The sequence below is a fragment of the Elgaria multicarinata genome, chromosome 17, assembly GCF_023053635.1.
Source record: "Elgaria multicarinata webbii isolate HBS135686 ecotype San Diego chromosome 17, rElgMul1.1.pri, whole genome shotgun sequence".
Lineage (NCBI taxonomy): Eukaryota > Metazoa > Chordata > Lepidosauria > Squamata > Anguidae > Elgaria > Elgaria multicarinata.
The window spans coordinates 15,273,820-15,294,478 of NC_086187.1; the positions used below are offsets into that span (position 1 = coordinate 15,273,820).

At 45.0% G+C, this 20,659-nt stretch overlaps 2 protein-coding genes across 3 annotated transcripts in view; one reads left to right on the forward strand and one right to left on the reverse strand.

Moving 5' to 3' along the window:
• Positions 1-20,659, reverse strand: part of IFT140 (intraflagellar transport 140) — a 100,078-nt gene that overhangs the window by 13,800 nt on the left and 65,619 nt on the right. For both annotated transcript variants that reach the window (XM_063143071.1, XM_063143072.1), the window contains exon 20: positions 1,121-1,298. In XM_063143071.1, coding sequence (XP_062999141.1) covers positions 1,121-1,298 — 178 coding nt within the window. The remainder of the gene's footprint in view (positions 1-1,120; positions 1,299-20,659) is intronic.
• Positions 5,316-20,659, forward strand: part of TMEM204 (transmembrane protein 204) — a 37,885-nt gene continuing 22,541 nt past the window's right edge. The window contains exon 1 of the mRNA XM_063143193.1: positions 5,316-6,430. Coding sequence (XP_062999263.1) covers positions 6,151-6,430 — 280 coding nt within the window. The 5' untranslated portion in view covers positions 5,316-6,150. The remainder of the gene's footprint in view (positions 6,431-20,659) is intronic.

The following is a 20,659-nucleotide window of genomic DNA, read 5'->3' on the forward strand; positions in this document are numbered from 1 at the left end:
GGGTGGGGTTCTCTTCCAAAACTAAATTAACACCTTTCTGCAATGCCTCGACGGTGCACTTTTGGTCTTAAACCAACCAGAGTTGGCCAAATTGTTCTGCGTTTTGGACCATTTCCTCCCGGCTGTACAGTCCTCTGCCCAACAAGGTCAAATGTCATCAGGATGAAGCACCAGCACCACCACCCTGCCCACTTCTGAGGTGGGTCTTCCCACGGAAAGAACTAAGGGGAAACGGCAGCTGTCCAGTGCTTTATTTCTAACGTAAAAAGTGTTGAAGTGTGAGTGCTTTGAAGTCATGTCCTGGAGTCTAATTTCAGTGATGTAGAGGCTAGATATAGTGAGCCAAAGGTACTCAGCACATGCTCAAAAGCAATCTCCTTTTTCATTAGTACTTCATGTATGCCAAAATAAGCCCCGACGTTAAAGGCAAGGGTTGGTGGTGAAGCCGTGCTGAGCCCTGGCTCAAATTAAGCTTTCAAAAGAAGCGACTGCTTCACACGAGGCAAAGTTAATTGATGTAATTCATTTCCATAGGCTGGGCTGACGGCCACTGGCTTAGATGGCCTTAGAGGAGGATTAGACACATTCACGGAGGAGGACAGGTTGACTGGTGGCTATTAGCCATGACAGCAAAACAGAACCTCCCTGCTCAGAGGCAGTCTACCTCTGAGTACTGGTTTCTGGGTGACAAACAGTGAGGGAGGGATGTAGACTTCATGTATCAATTGTGGGTGACTTGGAAGCGTCTAGAAACTGACCACTGGGCATTGGACTAGATGGACTTGGGTCTGATTTTTCTTATTTTTGTACCTTAACCTTCATCACAAGACCTTCTACGGATGCCATAAGATGAGATTGCACAACAGAGGACATTTCCAAGAGGCATTAAATGCACCTCGGAACTCACATAGCCCCCGATGGTCCCTTTTCACCTGCTTGCTTTCCAATTCCAAGGGCAAAAGTGACCACCACCAGAGGAAAAATCTTTAAACCTTGTCATATTTACAAAGTCTCAAGGAAGAATCCCTTGAACAAAGAGTGAGATGCCTTGCTCTAGGCTTTTCAAACCCCTTAATATGAAGTGGGAGAGGGCTGGTCTGAGAAAAGGCCCCCTACCTACCAACATGCCCAGCTGGATGGCCAACATGGCGACCCGGGCCTCCTGCTCCGGCTCTTGCTCGGCCTCCCGTAACGCCTGGGCTCCTCGAGCGTGACCCATGTTCCCCAGGCAAACTCTGGCGACGTCGAGCCTTTGCGTCTTCACACACATGCGGGCCATGTTCTCCCAGACGGCCTCACTGCAGGAAACAAGAAGAGGAGGACTGTGACACTCTGGGGTTTGCCTAGGGTGAACCAATCCTAGGAGCGCTACACAGTGTGTCACTCACGGATGGCTGCCTGGCCTCTTCCCAGCTTAACATTATTCTGGTGTTTTTCTAGAACGTGGTGAGACACCAGTTTATCACACATCAAAAGACCAGTTAACACGGGGGTGTTGAACCTCGTTCAGTCCGTGGGCCGAATTCAACTTCTCCTTCCTCTCCTCTCAAGCATTTGGCAGCATATGACAAGGTTTTAACCAAGTCCCAGATTTTTATTGTTGATTGTTTAGATGTATGTGTGTCTGTGTGTGTGTGTGTGTGTGTGTGTGTAAATGGTATATTTTTAATACGATGTACAATTTATGTGGTTTCTTCCCCGGCAACTTGCATAATTAACCATGATACCCAAAGGTGGCAGGGGTGGGGTGGCTTCTTAGCCACATGGCATCCCACGGCTCGCAGAAGGGGTAGTGAGGTGGGCGAGAAGCTACCCCCAGCGCATGGAGTTCGGACGACACAGCAACCCACGCTGCATTGTGGGTAATTATGCAAATTGCAGTCATGCACCCAGCACACGCAGGGGAAGAAGCTACACTGACTTCTTTCAACCCCACGATCATCTGAACGTGGTCATTGGGTTGCATCCTGACTTTGTTACGCCACTGAAAACAATGAGAAAAGTTAATAAGGGCTAACTTAACTTTCACTGATGTCATTGAGTCTACTCTAAGCATGACTAAGATAGGATCCAACCCACAGTCTTGTTTTGGCCTTGAATGAAGTCTCGTGGTATGCCTCTCCTGAAGACGGTTGTATTTGTCATTGTGGTCTAGCAAAGGCTGTTTCTTTTCCCACTGAATATTAAGCTGTGTCCCCCGGTGGGGGTGGGGGTCAAATAACAACCAACCCAACCCCCACACCAGACTCCGAGAATTTCCTGAGTTTATCTTTGGAACGCTACCTCACATCTGTAGTTCATCAGCTAGAGCTAGCAGTCCTAATGAAGACCAGATGCAGCAGGGGAGAGGTGATGGATCACCATCTTTCTTCCCTCACTTAAAGGGGCACACGCCTAGCCATTCATAACATTACTACAGCTCATGATCTCCCAGCCTCAGCTTCCCATCTATAAAATGGGAATATACGTTGCCTGCTCTATGGAGTTGTTGTGTGGATAAGCCTAACACTCGGTACATTAAAGGTATTTTACAAATGATGGATGCATTTTTGACAGTTTCAGACGCCGCTGATTTCTTGTCATTAGCCTTTCCCCTGTATTTGTATTTCACCCCTTCAGACCAAAAGGACGGAGCACCACCTACAAGTGAAGGAGATCGTGAACTTTGCCCACAAAATGTCTCTCTGGTCAAGATTAAACAGATTCATGGATTCTCAGTTATTTTTCGCCATTTACGTGTCTTGGAAATGAACAACGAGGGCCAACAATTCAGGAAACACCCACCTGCTGGTAAATGGAGCAAGAGCTGCACGTTAACAGCACGTTGGGTTAGTGGTTTCAGTAACCACTGATAAACACAGATTTCCCCTGTGCTGGGAACACTCGCTCGACTGACCTATTCTGGGTGATGGCTGTACACACAAACATACCCCAGGTAAGCCACAGCATTGGGAGAGGCCTGATGACTAATTTCAGTATTCACATTTTTTAAAAAAGAGAAAACCTAAATGTGATGAACGCTAAAGCCGAACTGTACAAACAACTCGGTCCCCCCCCACCCCACCTGTTTCCCTCCACAGGAGGAGACAGGAACTAGAGAAGGAAAAGCCCCATCCTGTCAGGTCCCCAGCAGGATGGGAGCCACACTGAAGAATGGTACAACTGAAACGTACCTCAAGGTTTCCTGAGTAAAAAAGAACAGAACAGAACATGCTGGGGGTAGGAAGCAGGCAAAGAACTATTCCCAGCTGGCTCATAGCTGAGCCCTGCAGAAGCAGGACAGCGCTCAAGTCCCCTACAAGGCTGTATGTTCTGGGTCGCTTTGGTTTGTTTGGAGTACAGGAATGGCAGCCGGAAAATAAATGTGGGAGCTGCAGTAGAGCCACGGGTGCATATGTCATCAGTGTAATCTGATGGCATGAACTAGAGGAGAAGGCTATCAATGGCTGCCAGTCCTGATGGTTATGTGCTACCTCCAGTATCAGAGGCAGTAAGCCTATACACACCAGTTGCTGGGGAACATGGGTGAGAGGGCGCTGTTGCACCATGTCTTGCTTGTGGGTACCTGGTTGACAGCTGGTTGGCCAACAGAGTGTGAACCGAGTGCTGGACTAGAAGGACCCTTGGTCTGATCCATCAGGGCTGTGGATCAGACTAGTCCTATGGCACTCTGGTCTCTATCAACTTAATGGAGGCAGCCACTAAACAACACACACAATAATAGGGAATTACACTCCTAGATCATACATACTGAAAGGATGGGTCTTCCTTGCTGTTCACCCTTTTTAGTTTAGTGCTATAGGATCAAAGCAAAGCAGACAGGGCACATTTACATTACAAACTTATTTTACACTAGTTTAGCTGTCATGAATCCCTGCAAAGGATCCTGGGAACTGTAGTTTGCTGAAAGTGCTGAGGGTTCTCTGTTGGAAATTCCAAATTCCCCAGGATTTCCTGGTGAAAAGAATGACAGTCAAACCAGTTCAATTCTGCGTTGCAGGAGTTCACCCCTTTTCCAACCCGATTCCCTTGCCTACGTGATTCTTCTGTGTGGTTTTTACAAAGGAAAAGGATGAGGATAAACAGGTGTTGTTTCCTAAGGGAAACTAAGAACATTGCCACGTGCATTTGGATTTACTGTAAGAGAAAATGAACACAACAGATATATAATATTAAAATAAAGAAATTCAATAATTAAAAAGCAGGAAATGCAGAACTCAGGTTGATTTCCATAGGCAGTCCTTATGTCCTTATTTTAACTTTTATTTTGTGTTGCCATTGTATTAAGTACTCTGAAAATATATTGACAAAGAAAGAGGGGAACTAGTTGCATCTTGATTTTTTTTATTGCTCCAACTGCTGAGTTTTTACTGGCTGTTTCTAGATGCTTCTATTGGTGTTTTGCTTTTCGGATGTTTCTGCTTGCATTCCTTTTTATTGCTCCTGTCTGTTTTTGTGACCATTTTACTGCTGTTTTTATTGCAGTTTTATTGTTAGGCTTTGATTGGCCGGTTTTAAATTTTGGTCGTCACTTGCCTTTAAAAAATTGATGCCGAAAACGCGGGTATAATTAAAAATGAAATAAAATAAATATTTGCAAATGAAGATAAGAGCGGAAGTATTAAAAAACTGCAAAGAATAGGGAGGGAGTTGCTTGACTATTTTTAGGCCTCTTCGACATGATCAATTTTTGCCCGACAAGCAGAATGATTATCTATTGGCGTGCGCCCTTGAGCATGGCGTGACACTAAGGGTGCAATCCTAGGCATGTTTAGACAGAAAAAAGTCCTACAACTCCCATATTCCACCAGCATAGGACCGCGCCTTTAGTTTGTTTTTGGAAGACTGACAAATACAAGACCAACCTCCGACCGATAACACTTGCCCAAGTAATTCTGATTATTTTTGCCATCAATAAACAAAACATTTTAAAACGCTTTGTTTGTTTGCACTGGACTGAATTGAAGAGTTTGATTCTTTTTTCTTGGGAAGAAGCTTGCGTGTCTCCAGTCCCTGAAAAGTCCGGCTCTTTCCAGCTGGGTTTGATGATTGGCTCATGCCCCAACAGTTGAATCCAACCCTTGTCCTCATTGAAGGTACCCCAAGAGGCCCCTTTGTGCAATACCTGTGCAAATAATCCAGCTAATACAGTATCACTGAACTGATTACATTTTTCTGGGAAGCAAAGGAAGGAGTGAGGGAGGGCGGATACTGGAATGAGGTGGGAGGATTGGGGGGGGTGAGAGAGAGAGAGAGAGAGAGAGACTAGGACTTTAGAAGTCTCCCTTAGTCTTTTCCTTTCAGGAAACACATCCTGTTCACATCTGACTGCGGTGGCAGTGGCTGTATTTGTTGCAGTCGGCAACACCCTGAGGCTCACCAAAAACAGCCACAAAAACAACCATTTCCTCTCCACGGAGAGATAGGAGGGAAAAAGCTTCCTTGCAGCAGAGATTCGGCTTTCCTGCTTCTGCCGCTCACAGCTCCGGCATTTGCAGAAGAACGGGAGCAGCAGAGCAAACTTCCTTGGAGTGCACCAGCCTTCCCAGGCTCCTCGGGGGAGAAGCGTGCATTTTTGCTCAGAATTTGTTTTGGCGCGGAGAATGAAATTCTGCTGTGGCCGTGGGATGTTCTGAATTGGGGCGGCTGCAAAAGCGACCACTGAGCTCTCCCTGCCGAACCCTTATGTGGCTCTCAGTCTCCTCTCACGGCTGTGCTCCGGAAGGCTGAGGCGGCCGGCCGCCTGCCTTTGCAGGCGTTTTCGCCCCAGCTGTCCAAGAACGCAACATTTCCTCCGTCAACATTTTGCAAATTTGGTCTGAGAAAGAATGCGCCTCCTCGTCTCCCAGCTCTTCACCAGCCTGGCTCTGCTCAAGGTGCAGGAAGGCGGATAAGGCTCCGCTTGGGGAGACCGCGTCCTGGAAGCCACGTTCTTGCACTTTTTATATGGATTTCTCCTCTGTGATCTTTGCGCGATCAGAAACACCCTAGGAGTTGACTTTGAGAATGAATGGTGATGTTCTCTAGCCATCCCTAACCTCGTCCTGCACCGGCCTTCCATCTGCAGTCCTAACTCAATGTACTGCAGCTGACTGGGACGCTTGGGATCTTCGACAAAGAGTGGCAGCCAGCAGTGGATGACAGTCAGATATGACTGTCCAGAAACTGGTAGCTACAGCTGTGTTGGTAGCTCTGGTCTCACTCATCCTCAACAACGCCGCTGCCTTTACCCCCAACTGGGTGTACCAGACCTTGGAGGATGGGCGGAAGCGCAGCGTGGGGCTATGGAAGATGTGCTGGCTGGCAGAGAAGGGAAGAGGAGGTGCGGGCACAGGTGCCAGGCACGGGCAAGGGGCGGAGCGTGAATGTGAATCCTTGGGCTGGGGTTCAGAGCCAGCTGGGTTCCAGGAGTCTCGTAGCACTGTCAAACGTAAGTCCTGCTTCTCGTTGTCACTGTCGATCCGGTGTTACACAGATGTCAGCACTTGACACATGGTCAAACGCCATTCTGACATAGCTGCCGTGTCACGACTCGACCTGAAAAGGGCTGAGCCACCAGAGAGGCTGTGGAATCTCGGTGTCTCTTGAGGTTGAAGCCCAACTGAGCAAGGAAGAGATTACAGAAAGAACTGAGAGCAGGTTTGGGTGGGGGAAATTCCATACCTGGGCTGCAGTGGGAGGGGAGAGGTGCAAATTGGGAGCTTTGAGAGGCAGCTTGAAAGCCAAGCTCCTGCGCGGGCAGATTACTGAACACGGTCCAAAAGGTGCACCTGGGTGAGCGGATACAGCCCCTTTTTGCCCTAGCTATCTTCTATGTCTTTGTTGCTCATTGCTTCTTCTAGACTCACTGATCTATAAATCAAGAAATGGCATAGATAAGATTATAGCAGAGAGGCAGGGCTTGCCAACCCCGGAGCTGGGGATAAGGCACCTGCAGGCTTCCTGTGTGGTACATGGTTTCCCCTGTGGGGGAAAGTGCACCTGAAGGGGGCGGTTTTAGGGGACAAACTGACAAAAGGGAAAAGGTTTAAGAAGCTTCTCCACCTCACCCCATTTGCAGATCATCTGCTGCAGACTACAGGGCCTTTGGTTGCACCTCATTTTTAAAGAGAACATTGTTTGACCCTTCATTGTGCTGTTTCCGGTGCATTAGGTGGCAACACTTTTCAAGCTGTGGTGGGAGTTAAATATGTATTCAGGGAAGAAGCAAGATGATGCGGCCCCAAAACAGGCCAATTCAAATAGGAACCCAGGAAGCTGCCTTATACACGGTCAGACTATTCGGTCCAGTTAGCCCAGAATTGTCTAGCTTTGACTGGGAACAGCTTTCCAGGTTTTCAGGCCATCACCTGCTACCTGAGATCCTTTTAACTGGCAACACCAGGGACTGAACCTGGTGTTTTACCGCTGAGAGCTGCTGCTCCCCAAAGAGACTTTGCCAAATCTGGAAAATGCATCCTTCCAAGCCATAACTCAGAAGAAGCTCTCCAACTTAGCTTTCTTATCCAATGCAACCAATCTGCCCAGATTTCACTCTGATCTCATTCCTGTCTCATATGGGTGCCAATATAAGTTAAATTCATTCCGGAATCAATGTAAAATGGGTGCAAAAGCAGGAAGAGAACGAAGTCATATACTACTTGATGTTATCATTGAGCCACTTGTATCACTTAAAGTTTTGGTGTACAAATGATGTGGCTGAATGTTGTATCTATCATTGTGTCTTTACAATCAGAGCAGGGCAAATTCAGTGTAGCTGAAAGTATATCCACAAAACTGTGCATACGCTGCGCGCCCCTGCACGTGCGCACAGTGTGTCTGTCTCCCTGGGTGCATGCAGGTGAGGCTTTTATTGTGCAATCGCCCTGCCTCATTCATGGAATTTTACAGCGGGGTCAAGACATCGACTTCAATTTGCAAACTTCCTGTGTTTTTCCACCACTTCTTCTGCCTTTTTTTTTAATCAAGAAAAATCTGTTAAGGAGAGACAGACAGAATAGTTGCACAATGCCTTTTGATTTGTATAGTACTAGGGCCATCCTTGTGGAAGCAAAATCTCTTTCAGAACTCTGCATTAAAAGAGCCCAAATTCTGCCCCAGGAACAGCTTAATGCTATGATCTGGATAAGTGAAACAAACCTGTGTGCGTTTGGTCCTTGTGCACAACGTATTCTGTCCCTGCCAGTCATGGAAAGGGGCAATATGCGACTCAAGGCAGGGAAGCCCCCACTCTTTCTCATGCTCACTGGAAATTTACCTGGAAAGCTTGACCAGGCATTTCTGAGGACTGACCAGGAATTTCCCACAAAGGTCTAGCTGTTAAGTGAAAGCTAAATTTCTTAAGATGCTGAACAATGTGCAAAAGTAATAGATTGAGAGATATTGAATCACTGGAAACATACAGCCCTGCCATCCGACTTATGTCACACTTCTGTTTTGTTCACGTCAATCTTCATGGTTGAGGAGAAATGGACATGGGAGAGGGAAAAGACATGCTTTCTGTTTCTTCGTTGATCGGGGCAGGGGTGGAGGTGGCAGAGAGGAAATGGAAATGGAATGGAAGTCTACCAGCTGCAGAACATCCAGAGAATTGTTTTACAGCAGTTATGGGAAACGTATGGCCCTCCAGCTGTTGTTGGACTGCAAGTTCCATAATCTCTCACCATCGGCTATGTTAGCTAGGGCTGATGGAAGCAGCAGTCCAACATCATCTCACAGGCCACATGTTCCTCACCCTTGTTCCACAGGGTTACCGCTCTCCCTTCTTTCCTTTGAAGAGGTGTTGCTCCAACATCTCAACATGTTTGTGGCAAAGTAGATACTGACACCACTCCTGGCTGATTCTCACAACAACTTCGCCTGTAGATGACTACTCATTTATTTTTCCTAACCCAGATGATATCTTAGCACAAGGTGAAGAAGTTGTACGAGAGGTTTATGAAGAGACAGTCCCATGAACCCTTCATCAGAGGGCAGTCATAATGCAGCCAGCTAAATGCCATCAGTTTAGTGGTCCACAGTATGTCATGGGTGGACATAGGCCCCTGGGCTCTCTCACACCACTCACCGTTAGAGTCTGGGTTTCCATTTTTAAAGAAAGAAAAATCTTTAACGCATCAAATTTGCATATATGCCTGTAACATTTTTTTTAAAGATGTGGTCTTTAGGGCTGAACAAAGCTGTCATACCCTGATCTAGGTCTTCCTTCAGAAAGAACTGCAGATGAGCTGCAGTTAGTTAGCTACTCTCTAACACCTGAAGTTTAAGTCAAGAATTGCTACTATTTTCTGAGAAGAAGCACCTTTACCATACAATATATCTACAAATGTACAGACTGACCAACCACAATCCTGAGAAATAAGCAGAGAAGATTGTTCTCTCACAATAATTGAGCAGAGGAACTGAGACATGAAAATGCTTAGGGGACAGAGTGGTTTGTTTATGTACTTGCACTGAACAGAGGAATAGGAAGATTTTAAGCAAGGGTGTTCAACCTCAGGCCTGTGGACCAAATGTGGTCCGTGTGGGGTACCAACCTGGCCTGCTGGTGTCCACAGACAGCCACACCCTTCCACTGGCCACACCCCTTTCCCCCTACCCTTGATAGACCAAGAACCTATCTAACAGAGCATCCCATTTCCTACAGTGTTTAACTAGAAGCCTCTCAGAGGTCGCAACCAGGGCTGGCCCTACCAATAAGCAGAGTGAAGCAGTTGCCTCAGGCAGCGGATGCTGGGAGGCAGCAGCAAGGTATTGGAGGAAAGATCTGTGTACCATGCAGATCTTCGGAGTGCCTCTGGCCACAACCAGGGCATGAAAACAATAGCCTGTCTGTCTTTCACTCCCCAACAATTAGATATTCAGTGGCCTATTGTCTTTAGAAATGGAGGTTCCTTTTAGCTAGCATGGCTAATAGCTATCAATAGACCTCTCCTCCATGAATTTGTCTGATCCCCTTTAAAAGCCAATGACCGTAACCACATCTTGTGATAGAGAATTCCATAGTTAAGTAGTGAGCAGAAGAAACGTCTTTTGTCTGTCAGGAATTTACAGCCCAGCAATTTCATTGCATAACTCCAAGCTTTAGCAGTATGGGAGAGGGAGAAAAATGTCTCTTTCTCTTTCCAAGCTCTCCACAGCATGTATAATTTTATAAACCTCCAAATTCATGGAGGAGAGGCCATCCCATTTGGGTAATCTCCTTTTTACGCTAAATAACCCCAAATGCTTCAGCCGTTCCTCTTTTAATGCCTCCTTAATGTGACAAAATGTCATTTATTGCATAAGCTATTAGTCTTGAACAGCCACTGCAATAACTAAGCCAGGCCTGCTGCTCTGAGATGGCAGGAAGTGGGAGGAAGGATTATGAGGTACATTTTCCCCCTCTGGAAACCAGAACAGTGTGGCGCAAGAGGATCTGGCACTGACATTGCCCCAGGGCCCTTACCAACGATGCTGCACCACAAATCCTTATGAGACGATGCAGATAGCACAGGGTCTGATAAGCAGTTGCACACAGCCAATGTTCTACAGACTTACACAGTGGCAGAGGAGCAAGCATGACTTAATACACCATGTTTCACATGATGTACAGAAAAGGGACAACTGATTTGACTTTATTTTGTGCTAGGGAAAATAAACATTCCGAAACAAGGTAGATGAATTCTGCAAACCCAAAGAAAATGCAACCCAAATTAATTTATGTTGAACATAAATTGAGTCCTACTGTGGCAGAGTGACTAAGACATTTCTAATATAACAGTACTACTAGTAGTAAGAATAACAACATCAGCTAAATTGGCATGGCAGTAGTTCTGAAACATTTTTTTTTCTATGTGAACCTGAAAATGGCTGCAGGTGGACCACTTAATAAGCATGTTGTTGCTGTTCTGCAAATGAAAGCACATGCATAACTCAACTGCAGGGCCAAATATAGACATTCTCAAATGTTCTGCAACCTTTCAACAGATCACCTGAATGAAACTCACAGATTGCCATGGATCTGTGGACCATAGCTTGAGAATCTCTGTGATAAGTCAAATTGAGCTAATTTGCATACAGTTGCTTATTTCCCCCTAAAAGACCTCCTCTTTTAGCGCAAGGCAAGACCCCACCACCACCACACACATCAATCGAAGCCTTGTTCATCCTCCTACTTGGCTTGTAAGGTCATGGTAGGTATTGCCCACATGTTTCTAAGTTCACCTCCACAGTCAAATCCATTTAAAAAGATAGCTGATGTAGAATGCCTTGCCAGACACCAAATTTACATACATATGCTATGATCATAAGTGTGTGCTATATACAGCAAAAGAGGAAAGTCTGGGCTATAGATATAAAAGAACAAGTCAGTAGAATGCTTAGGTGATCTAAACTACTTCAGAGAGCAGAGAGGGGATCACATCTTTGGATGCTCCTCTTCATTCAACTCCCCGCCCCCCAGGTAACGGAAAACCGGCATATCAAAGGCTGAACCTCCCTTTCCATGTGTTTTGAGGCAGAGGATTCTTAGCGCTAACAATCGCTTTGGCAAGCTGGTGCCCTTCAGATGTATTGTACTGAATTTCCATCATTCCCGGCCCAGAGGACCATTGTTTCCTCCTTAACTGATTTTTATGTGGAAAGAAAGAAGTGGTGGTGGGGAAATGGGAGGTTCACAAGTTTGAGAAGAAGAGATGGTGGGAGGGAAATGGGAGGGTTACGAGTGGAAAATGACACTGTCTAGACCAGTGGTCTTCAACTGGTGGGTCACGACCCAAAAGTGGGTTGCAGGATCAGTTCAGATGGGTTGTGGCAAAGCTGATACTGCCATGTTAGGCAATTGTGAAAGGGGGGTCCCATGTTGCAGGTTGGGCGTCCGAGGTTGGTTTCAGGTCTGGACCAGTTGAAGACCATTGGTTTAGACCCACCGTAACATTAAATGAACGAGGCAAGGTGGTTGCATGATAAAAACACCCCTGGTTGTTGTTGTTTTAATGTCAAGGAGCATTCATTCATGGTATGCCCCCATTTTTGTTTGAAGTGGTATATGTCATCTTACTTCAACCTTCTACTACCTCGTTTTGCTGCATGTGTAGACCAGGCATTGGGTTGCAGTAGAATATGGAAGGGTTATGAGTTATTACTAATGTAAGTAGCAGACCAAAATATGCGTGTGGGGAGGTAATCATGCTACAAAAACGAAATGTCTACCCATGCTTAGCATAGAATACGGCATAGATTTAGGCTTCTTGAGATTCTCAATTTCCATTGGTTTTTAAAAAGTAAGTTTTTATTTCTCAAAGGTGCAAATAATCATTTGGGAAATGTACTAGTCCACTGTGCTGAATGCTCAGCAGCCAGCCAGTATGCTTTAGCGGTTAATGTGTCAGATTTGGACTGGGTAATAGTGTTGGAGCCAGAGCTAACCAGGGTCAAAGGACTCTTTGATTAGCAGGGACAATAATGTCATCTGCCACCCGCACCCCACGCCAAGCTTTTGAGTTCCCTCTGAATTTAGCTGCAATCCTCACAGTAGCTTTGGAGAAATGGATTGCCCCAGCAACTATATATTGTGGTGAGCAATCCCTGTTGTAATGCAAAGTATTTGAATGGTCTTGAATGGGCAATTAATACCCATTAGCTTTACAAAACCTGCTCTTGACTGAGATATTGGGCGTCATCAGACAAGCATTTTATTGCACACTCATCACCTGTGTGCCTCCGGCCCCTTCTAGCCATTTTTGCATGACAAAAAAGCCCCTGGTAAGTCCATATTGTTTTTAAAGAGGAAAGTTGCTGCTATCTCCTGCTGTGTACAGGAGAAGCAGCGCGATAAAGATGGCCCCTGAATGGCCCATGTGCAATTTCTTACTCCCTCCTTCCTCTCTCTGAGAGAAAGAGCAAGTATTGAGCAACAAAAGCAGGGGTGGAGAAGCGATGAAAGGCAAGTGCGATCCCCCCCCCCCCCGTCTGATGGAGCTTAAAATGGTGCCAAAAGCAGTTTGTTGATTTGGATCGACACAGCTGTCCACATTTCTGGACTCCCCTTGGGGGGCATGGCTGTGGGGACTGTCATATAGGGAGTAAAACTATATACACCAGTTGCTGGGGAACATGGGTGGGAGGATGCTATCGCACCCATGTCCTGCTTGTGGGTTCCTGGTCCACAGCTGGTTGGCCCTGTGTGAACAGAATGCTGGACTAGATGGACCCTCGGCCTGATCCAGCAGGGCTCTTAAGTTCTTATGACTGCCTGTACATCAGAATTTTCCTTTTCCACTGCACTATTGCTGGGGAAACCAACATTTGAATGCCAACTCACTGTGAGTGCTTCCAGAGGCGGCTTTCATCATGCCATTGCCCTGCCTCACTCCTGGAATTTTAGGAGGGCGTCCAGACATCATGGACTGGATTTGCACAACACAATAACCCACACTCAGTGGTTGAGTGTGGATTGCTGTTGAAATGTAAGTTGTTTGCTGAACCGTGGATTATCATGTTGTCTGAAACCAGGGCATTTTCTGCTGGGTGGCTCGTTAACCATACAATGTGGCTTAACTTTCTAGAACAAGCCACCTTAAGAACCTATGGTTTGCACTACTTACTTCAGGTGGTGGGGGCGATATGAATGCATATTCCTGCAGGAATGTTATCCCTATATGTAGAAAACTAGCATGTTAGGAAGTTTATGATATATATCTCCTTGACATGCTGGTTTTCTATGTGCAAGGATTTTTAAAAATTGCATGGAAGAGAGGACAACTGAATCCTGCGAAAACCCACCTGCAGTCTGAATTTGGTACAATCCAGACACAGGTTTACGAATACCTTGGTAATTAGGCCTCTAGGTGCTTCTATACTAAGCTTTTATCAAACTGTTGCACTCCTTCAGCCACAGAATTTTATGAGGGCGGGGGAGTCCAGATAAAACCATCTTCCACTTGTAACCCTCCTGGGTTCTTCTACTACTCCTTCCTATCTTTTTTTCTTTCCTCAGAAAATTCATTAAGATATAAAAGACAGAACAGCTGCACAATGTCTTTGGATTGGTAGTGCTAAGAGCTCTTTGTCTGGAAGCAACACAAGAGTTCCTCTGTTGCAAAAAAAAAGAGCGCCCCCCCCCCCAAAAAAGCAGGAGAACAACTTCGTGAGCCTCCCACTTTTACATCAAACGTCCTGTGAAATGAACTATAGATTTTATAAAAGCATGGAGACGGATAGAAAGATAGATACACCCTGAGCTTCCTTCATTAGGATAATTTTCAACATAAATCAAAGGGCCCCAGACTCACTCCCTTAAGAAATACGTGGAACTGAGTTATGGTTATGATTTACTCACATCAGGAAACTAAAAGCATAGCAGCTCTGGGAAGATATGTGAAATATGTTCCTGTCTATGTTATATCATACGGGTAGAGGGAGAATGGTGCATGCATGCTGTAACAAGAAATCTCACAGTTTGAAAGAATCTAAGACCAATGATTTCATAGGAACTTTCACTCAAATAGATTTTTCCAAGCTGTGAAATGTGGGTCCAAACGTGGGTTTTAGAATACCCAACCCAATTACCTGTTTTTCCTGCAGTCTTAGTGCCTTTGGTGGCGCTACTGAAATTTGCCGTTTGGGATATGAATCCCCCTCTTCTCTCATTTGTCTGACTTCCAGTATAAACAAAGTTATGAGTTTCTTTGAATGAAAAGGAAAAGGAAAACAAGCTGTTCCAAGCCTCCACAACTGCGGGGGGGGGGGGGGAGTGAAGATGGGATGGCAATATGTTTTCAAGATTCAACAAACATAAAGCAGATGCAAAGAAGCTGAAGTACCCCAAACTACTTTCATTGGGGTCATGGCGGGGGACAAAAGGATTCTTGAACATCTCCCCGCATGCCATGGCCCCAGTCTTGATCAGGGGGCCCTGTGCCTGCTATTTCAAGTAAAAATAAGGGGCCCTAAAAATCTGTGTGTCATACCTGACTGTCATAACAATAGGAGTTATTATTATTAGCATCACATTCATATCCTGCCCTTCTTCCAAGGCAGTAATGGTGGCATACACTGAGGTTATCCCATCTTATGCACACACAACAACCCTGTGAGGTGGATTCATCTGTGTAGGTCTCTGCCTGGCCCGACAACTTATCGGCTTTGTAGGGTTATCCAGGTACAAATCCACCACTATATGCGCCAGACCTCACTGAATTGGGCTTGTACATCCCAGCCCAGAGAACACAACCCAGGGAGAGAAATGGGTTTTTGCACACGGGTCTGCTGCACCAGGTGGTACAAGTGCCTGTGGGCGAGAAGGGCTCCTTTAACACACTTGAAGACTTCAAAGTGTTTTTACACATACCTAGCCAGTTTCCTCTGGACTGAGAGGCCACATTGCTCAGACGCTATTCTGCAACCCATTAACATATGTGTAACCGCATTCCATGTTCCTAGGTTCCTGGACCATGGGAGTGGCATGTGGGAATGATAGAAACCCATATACAAGGGCGGACCACTGTGTATATGTGCAAACAAGACTTGTGCTTCTCTGGACTGGGATGTCCTTAAAACACTGCAGTCCATTAGAGGGCTCCCTGGTCCCTGTAAGAAGGTTTAGCTAAATCTCACTAGATTTATTTTTTCTTTCTTTTATGAACTACTCTGTACTGGAGACGTTGAATGGGACGAAGGTTTCTTTCTTCAATGGCTCTCATAGTGGTTATTAATGAGCAGTTGCTGCCCAGAGACCAGGATGCTTAGACACTATTATGAGAAGTGCTGTACGCAGACAGGCAGATGGCCCTGGCTATACTTACGAAGGAATCCTATTCAGGCATCGAATGGTCTAAAAAGCCTTAGCGGTACTTGTGACAATTTCAAGGGCGGACTGGAAATGAAAGGAGGGGTGCGGGAGCAAGGGACTTGGAAGATTCTCAGGGATTTTGAAGACACGGGAAAGAGGCGAGTGATGGGAAGTTTGTTTCCCAAAGACAGGCATGGAGCAACGACTCTCTTTCCTTATTGTAGCTCTTAGGGTCAAGCATGCCTAGAGGTTGGGAGCGGCCCAATATTGCCAGGGACTACGTGACTTCCATGAGTGCTAAATATAAACACCTGTCTGTCCGCACTGTATGATTTATATGAATACATTTTCCCTATGAAATATGGGGGGTGAGGCCAGAGGCATGGCTCTGCGTGGGAATGAGAAAATGGAACATGTTTACAGAGGCAGCAGCCCAGACAATGCCAGGGATCATTAGCCACGTCTCTGATATTTCTCCTTGGAAAACAGCCAGGCAAAAACTAGAAGATGCCCAAAATAGAGTTGAGCTGGGACAAGCTATACTCTTGAGGTCTGCTCCGTCTTGGGAGTCCCAACCAAGGAGGTTGAAAGAGCCCTCCAGAGATCACAGTTTCGCACAGCTTTAGGTGAGCTCACATTCAAGCACATCTTGACGTGTTTATGATCTACCACTGTGCCTAGCAAGCCTGACTACAGATACTGTCAACAGATTTTGCCAAGTGATCATGACATGGCCCGTTAGAAGCACTTTAACACGCATCTGGGAAATGGCGCCATGCTGGCCTGTTCAAAGGGAGGATAGGATGGTGAGGAGGAGATGTCTCAAGAAAACCCAGCATGTTCCTTGTTGTTCTTCCCAATGTGAGAACATGGCAGTTAGGCAACATACGTATAGGCCTGTGTGTGAGAGAGAGAGAGAGAGAAAGAGAGAGAATTTGATACATCAATTCAGCAACCATATCTCCATGTTCCTAGGTTCCTGGACCATGGGAAAGGCATGTGGGAATGATAGAATATCTATGTGTCTGCAAATTTCCCTTTACGGACAAAGTGCAACTGGGTGGGGGTAGCAATTTAAGTCAGGAAAACAGCGCAAGGGGAAAGGGCGACACTCCGTCCCACGGTGCCACTTGCCCTATCTGATTCAGGAGCACAGTAGGCTGCTCTGAACGAAAAAAAACCCAACCAGTCTAGTTTAGCCCACCATATAAGCTGTACCAGTTGCAGATCTAAAGCATAAGAGAGAGAGATTAACAGTGCAACCCTCTACATGCCTATCTGAAGTAAGTCCTATTGAGTCATCATAATTCTTCAGCATTGAAAGAAGGGAGCCTGTCACTTAATTAAATCCCTCCAAACCTCTGCACTTTGCTTCTAGTAATAATGGTGTCAAGCAACCTTTGTTGTATGTATCATTTGCAAGAAATTCACACCAATGCAAGCACACATGTGCACACTCACACACACACACACACTTTTCACATCTAAGAACCCAGAGCTTGTTCTGTCTGAAGAAATTTCAAATCTTTTCCATAAAAAGAGCTAAGAATCGAAACCTTCCTTTGAGGATGCAAAACTCCTTGCCAAGTGTAGATTCAACCAAACATTTCAAGTCCAGTTGAACTTGTCATTACTCTGAAACTCTCCTGATATCCAGCAATCACTCAATTTCTGCTTTAAAAATATTGGATGCATGGTTGATTGCTGTTTGGTATAAAAAGGCATTAAAATCCAACCTGTCCAATTTGCATAACAGAAGCTTAATTGCAGGGGAAAGTCAAAGGACAGAGCCATTGCAATCAGCCAAGCTATTAAGAACCTTACTATATTGGTATCTGAAAAACATTTTGCTCAATGAACACATTATATCTGAAAACAGCAATGGAGTATAGCAAAAACCTAATTCTCTCTATCAAAAAGCAACCTGGTTGCAAATACTACATAGCTCAGTTTTAAAATAATTCCAGCCACTGAAAGATGGGGAAAAAGAGATGCAGATGTATGTTATTAGATTTCCAAATGAGATCATTTTTTATTTGATTACTCCCAAACCTACATAATATTGCCTAATTAGACTACCCTGCATTTATACAGCACTAATGTCCCTGGGGATGTAATTTAATATAACCAAATAAAGCTTGTGTTCATAAGCATCAAAATCAAATTAAATGAACCTGGTTTGGTCTACTTTGTGTAGTTAAGGAGGAAATGAGAAACTGAACTGGTTTTGGAACTTGGGTGCCAACCATTCTTAATTGATTCTGCTTTGAGCCAGATGCCCTAAATAAACTAAGGCAGCAATCGCATGCACACTTCCATGGAAGTAAGCCCTATTAAACTCAATAGGGCAAAGTAAACATGCACAGGATCGGGCTCTGTGAACATCATTCAATAAGAGCAAGTTTGCTGTACAAGACACAGGTCAGACTGGAACTAGATGTGATGGGAGATGCATGACAGCTACACAAAGCAAGCATTCTGCATCTCCTCATGTGCTGGCAATATCTAGGAACACAAAAAATGCATGATATAATGTTCCCACACTGCATTTCTCCCCACTCTTACTCCACCTCACTGGTTTTCAGGTGCGGTGGAAGGAAAACATGCAGCACTGTGAGTTTCAATATTGCTAACCGGGAGAAAGGTGGAGGGGAGATGCAAGAATGCTGTTTTTTTTGTGCCTTCTGTAACAAATAGTTCTGATCTTATTGTTAATGTTTCTGGAAGAGTGGTTGGTTGCTGATTCCTCAAAGCTGTGTTAGGGGAGGGAGATAGTGGCCATTGCTGTGTGTTTGAATGTGATGGCCATTAGAAGAAGTTAGAGTAGGTGACTTCCCCCCAGCTAAGAGGAAGTGTGTGTGTGTGTGTGTGTGTGTGTGGTTGTTTGAAGGAACAACTGTTGGAAGCTTGGAACAGACAGAGGCAGAAAGAAAACTGTGAGCTAGCTGAAGACTAGAACTGGCTGGCTATTTGCTACCGGGCCAAGTTTAAAATTTTAGTAGTAACGTACAAAGCCTTATACAACTAGGGACCAGGATCCCTGAGAGATCACCATCTCTCTTACCAACCTGCCTGGTCATGGAGGTCACCAGAGGGCATGCTCCTGGTGATTTCACATGGACCTATGCATGGAGTCCACCAGGAGAAGAGCCTTCAGTAGGGTGGCCCCCTTCCTATGGAATTCCCTGCCTTTGGAGGTCAGGCAGGCATCAATATTGTGCTGCTTCCAGAGCCTCCTGAAAATATTGTTATTTCAGGAAACTTTCCTAGAATGACTGCCTGCAGTTTATCAAAACTCTGTTTCTGGTTTGTTTTTTAAAATTATTTTAACATGGTGTTTCTGTTCTGCTGTTCACCATTCCAAAATCTTTGGATGTGGAGCAGAATACAAATATTGTAAATAATTATCATTATTTTTAAAAAAAAACATCTTGGAGCTGCCAGGCCTCTCTCTGGGCAATGGCCTGGCACACAGAAGACCAGTAAATGTTATGTGAAATGAGATCTTCACTACTCTTCAGGTTGCTTTCAATCTAGTTTTCTTAAACTAGTTTTTCAAGACCATACCTTGAGCAAAGTTAGGGACAAGACGTTGAAAGAGAAGTACATATGTGGATTTCAGAGAGGAGATGTCCAAACTCTGGAACAATGCCTGGAAGTTTGCCTTACAAGTGTCTCCTTTTAAAAATAAACACATGAATTATCCTTCTGATATTGCATTCTCCTGCTTCTTAAGGCATGGGCGTGACTCCTCAAAACACAGCTGTGTCTTCTAGAAAGCAAAGTATCTGTTATTCACTTGCCTTGGCTTTTGGGGGTGTTTCCAGATGGAGGGCTCCTAGCGCTAGCAATGAGAAGCCAGGGCTTTTTCCTTAACAGATCTTCCGCGTTAAGGAAAAACATGGAAGTAGTGGTGGGAAAACATGGGAGGGTTAGGAGTAGAAGATGATATGTGAATCCCCTATAAACATCTGTCAACGAGGCGTCATAAAAGCCTGGGCTAGAAGAATCCAAAATGGCACTGTAATAGTTGCTGAAAATGAGCAATGTTCACTGGAAGTTGTGGTCTGGTGCAGAATAATGCCTTAAAATGTACTGGACTGGACGTGTCCAGTAATAACCTCTCATTTCTTTGAGTTCTGGTTGTTTCTGCAGAACAATGGCTCTGATTCCTCACTTTAGAATGACAGTTGCAGTCATCGCTTTATAGTATGTAAGTGAACACAATATACAGTTACAGAAATGTACCGGCCAGGGGCAAGCGTCAGAAATAGAAGGGCTCTGAACTCCCTGGAACAACTGCTTCCTATCCTGATTCTATTGCAACTTCTTCAAATCTTTTAATGAAATCAGCAGAGTGGTGAAGTCCACTAGACTGGATCATAGACAACATCTGGACAATTTCACTCACAAGGGAACTGCTGAGAGGGAAATGTAGTCTGGCAGCACTTTCTGATTTGCTGTTGTTGTTTTTTAAATGGCTACATGTGTGGTTATGCTTCTCCTTTCACATACTTAACAACAACAACAGAAACCTTTGAAATCACTTACAAAACTATTCTGGGCATTGTGTGCTGGATTATGAGAAGAATCCAGTAGATAAACATATCTTTTTTGAAGTGTTATAGAAATACTGTCGAAGTTGTTTATTTAAAATCTTTTTATCCCATCTTTTGGTTCAAAGACCCTCAAGGTGATCTGTAACATAAATTAAACCAATATACAATAGACATTCAATAATAAAATATAATCTAACATAACATAAGCCCACCCAAACACTAATAATGAAGAGGCCAATCAGACCCTTCAGGGGAAGAAATCCCGCAACCTGGGTGCCACTACAGAGAAGACCCTGTCCTGCATCCCAGCCAATCAGACTTCCAAAAA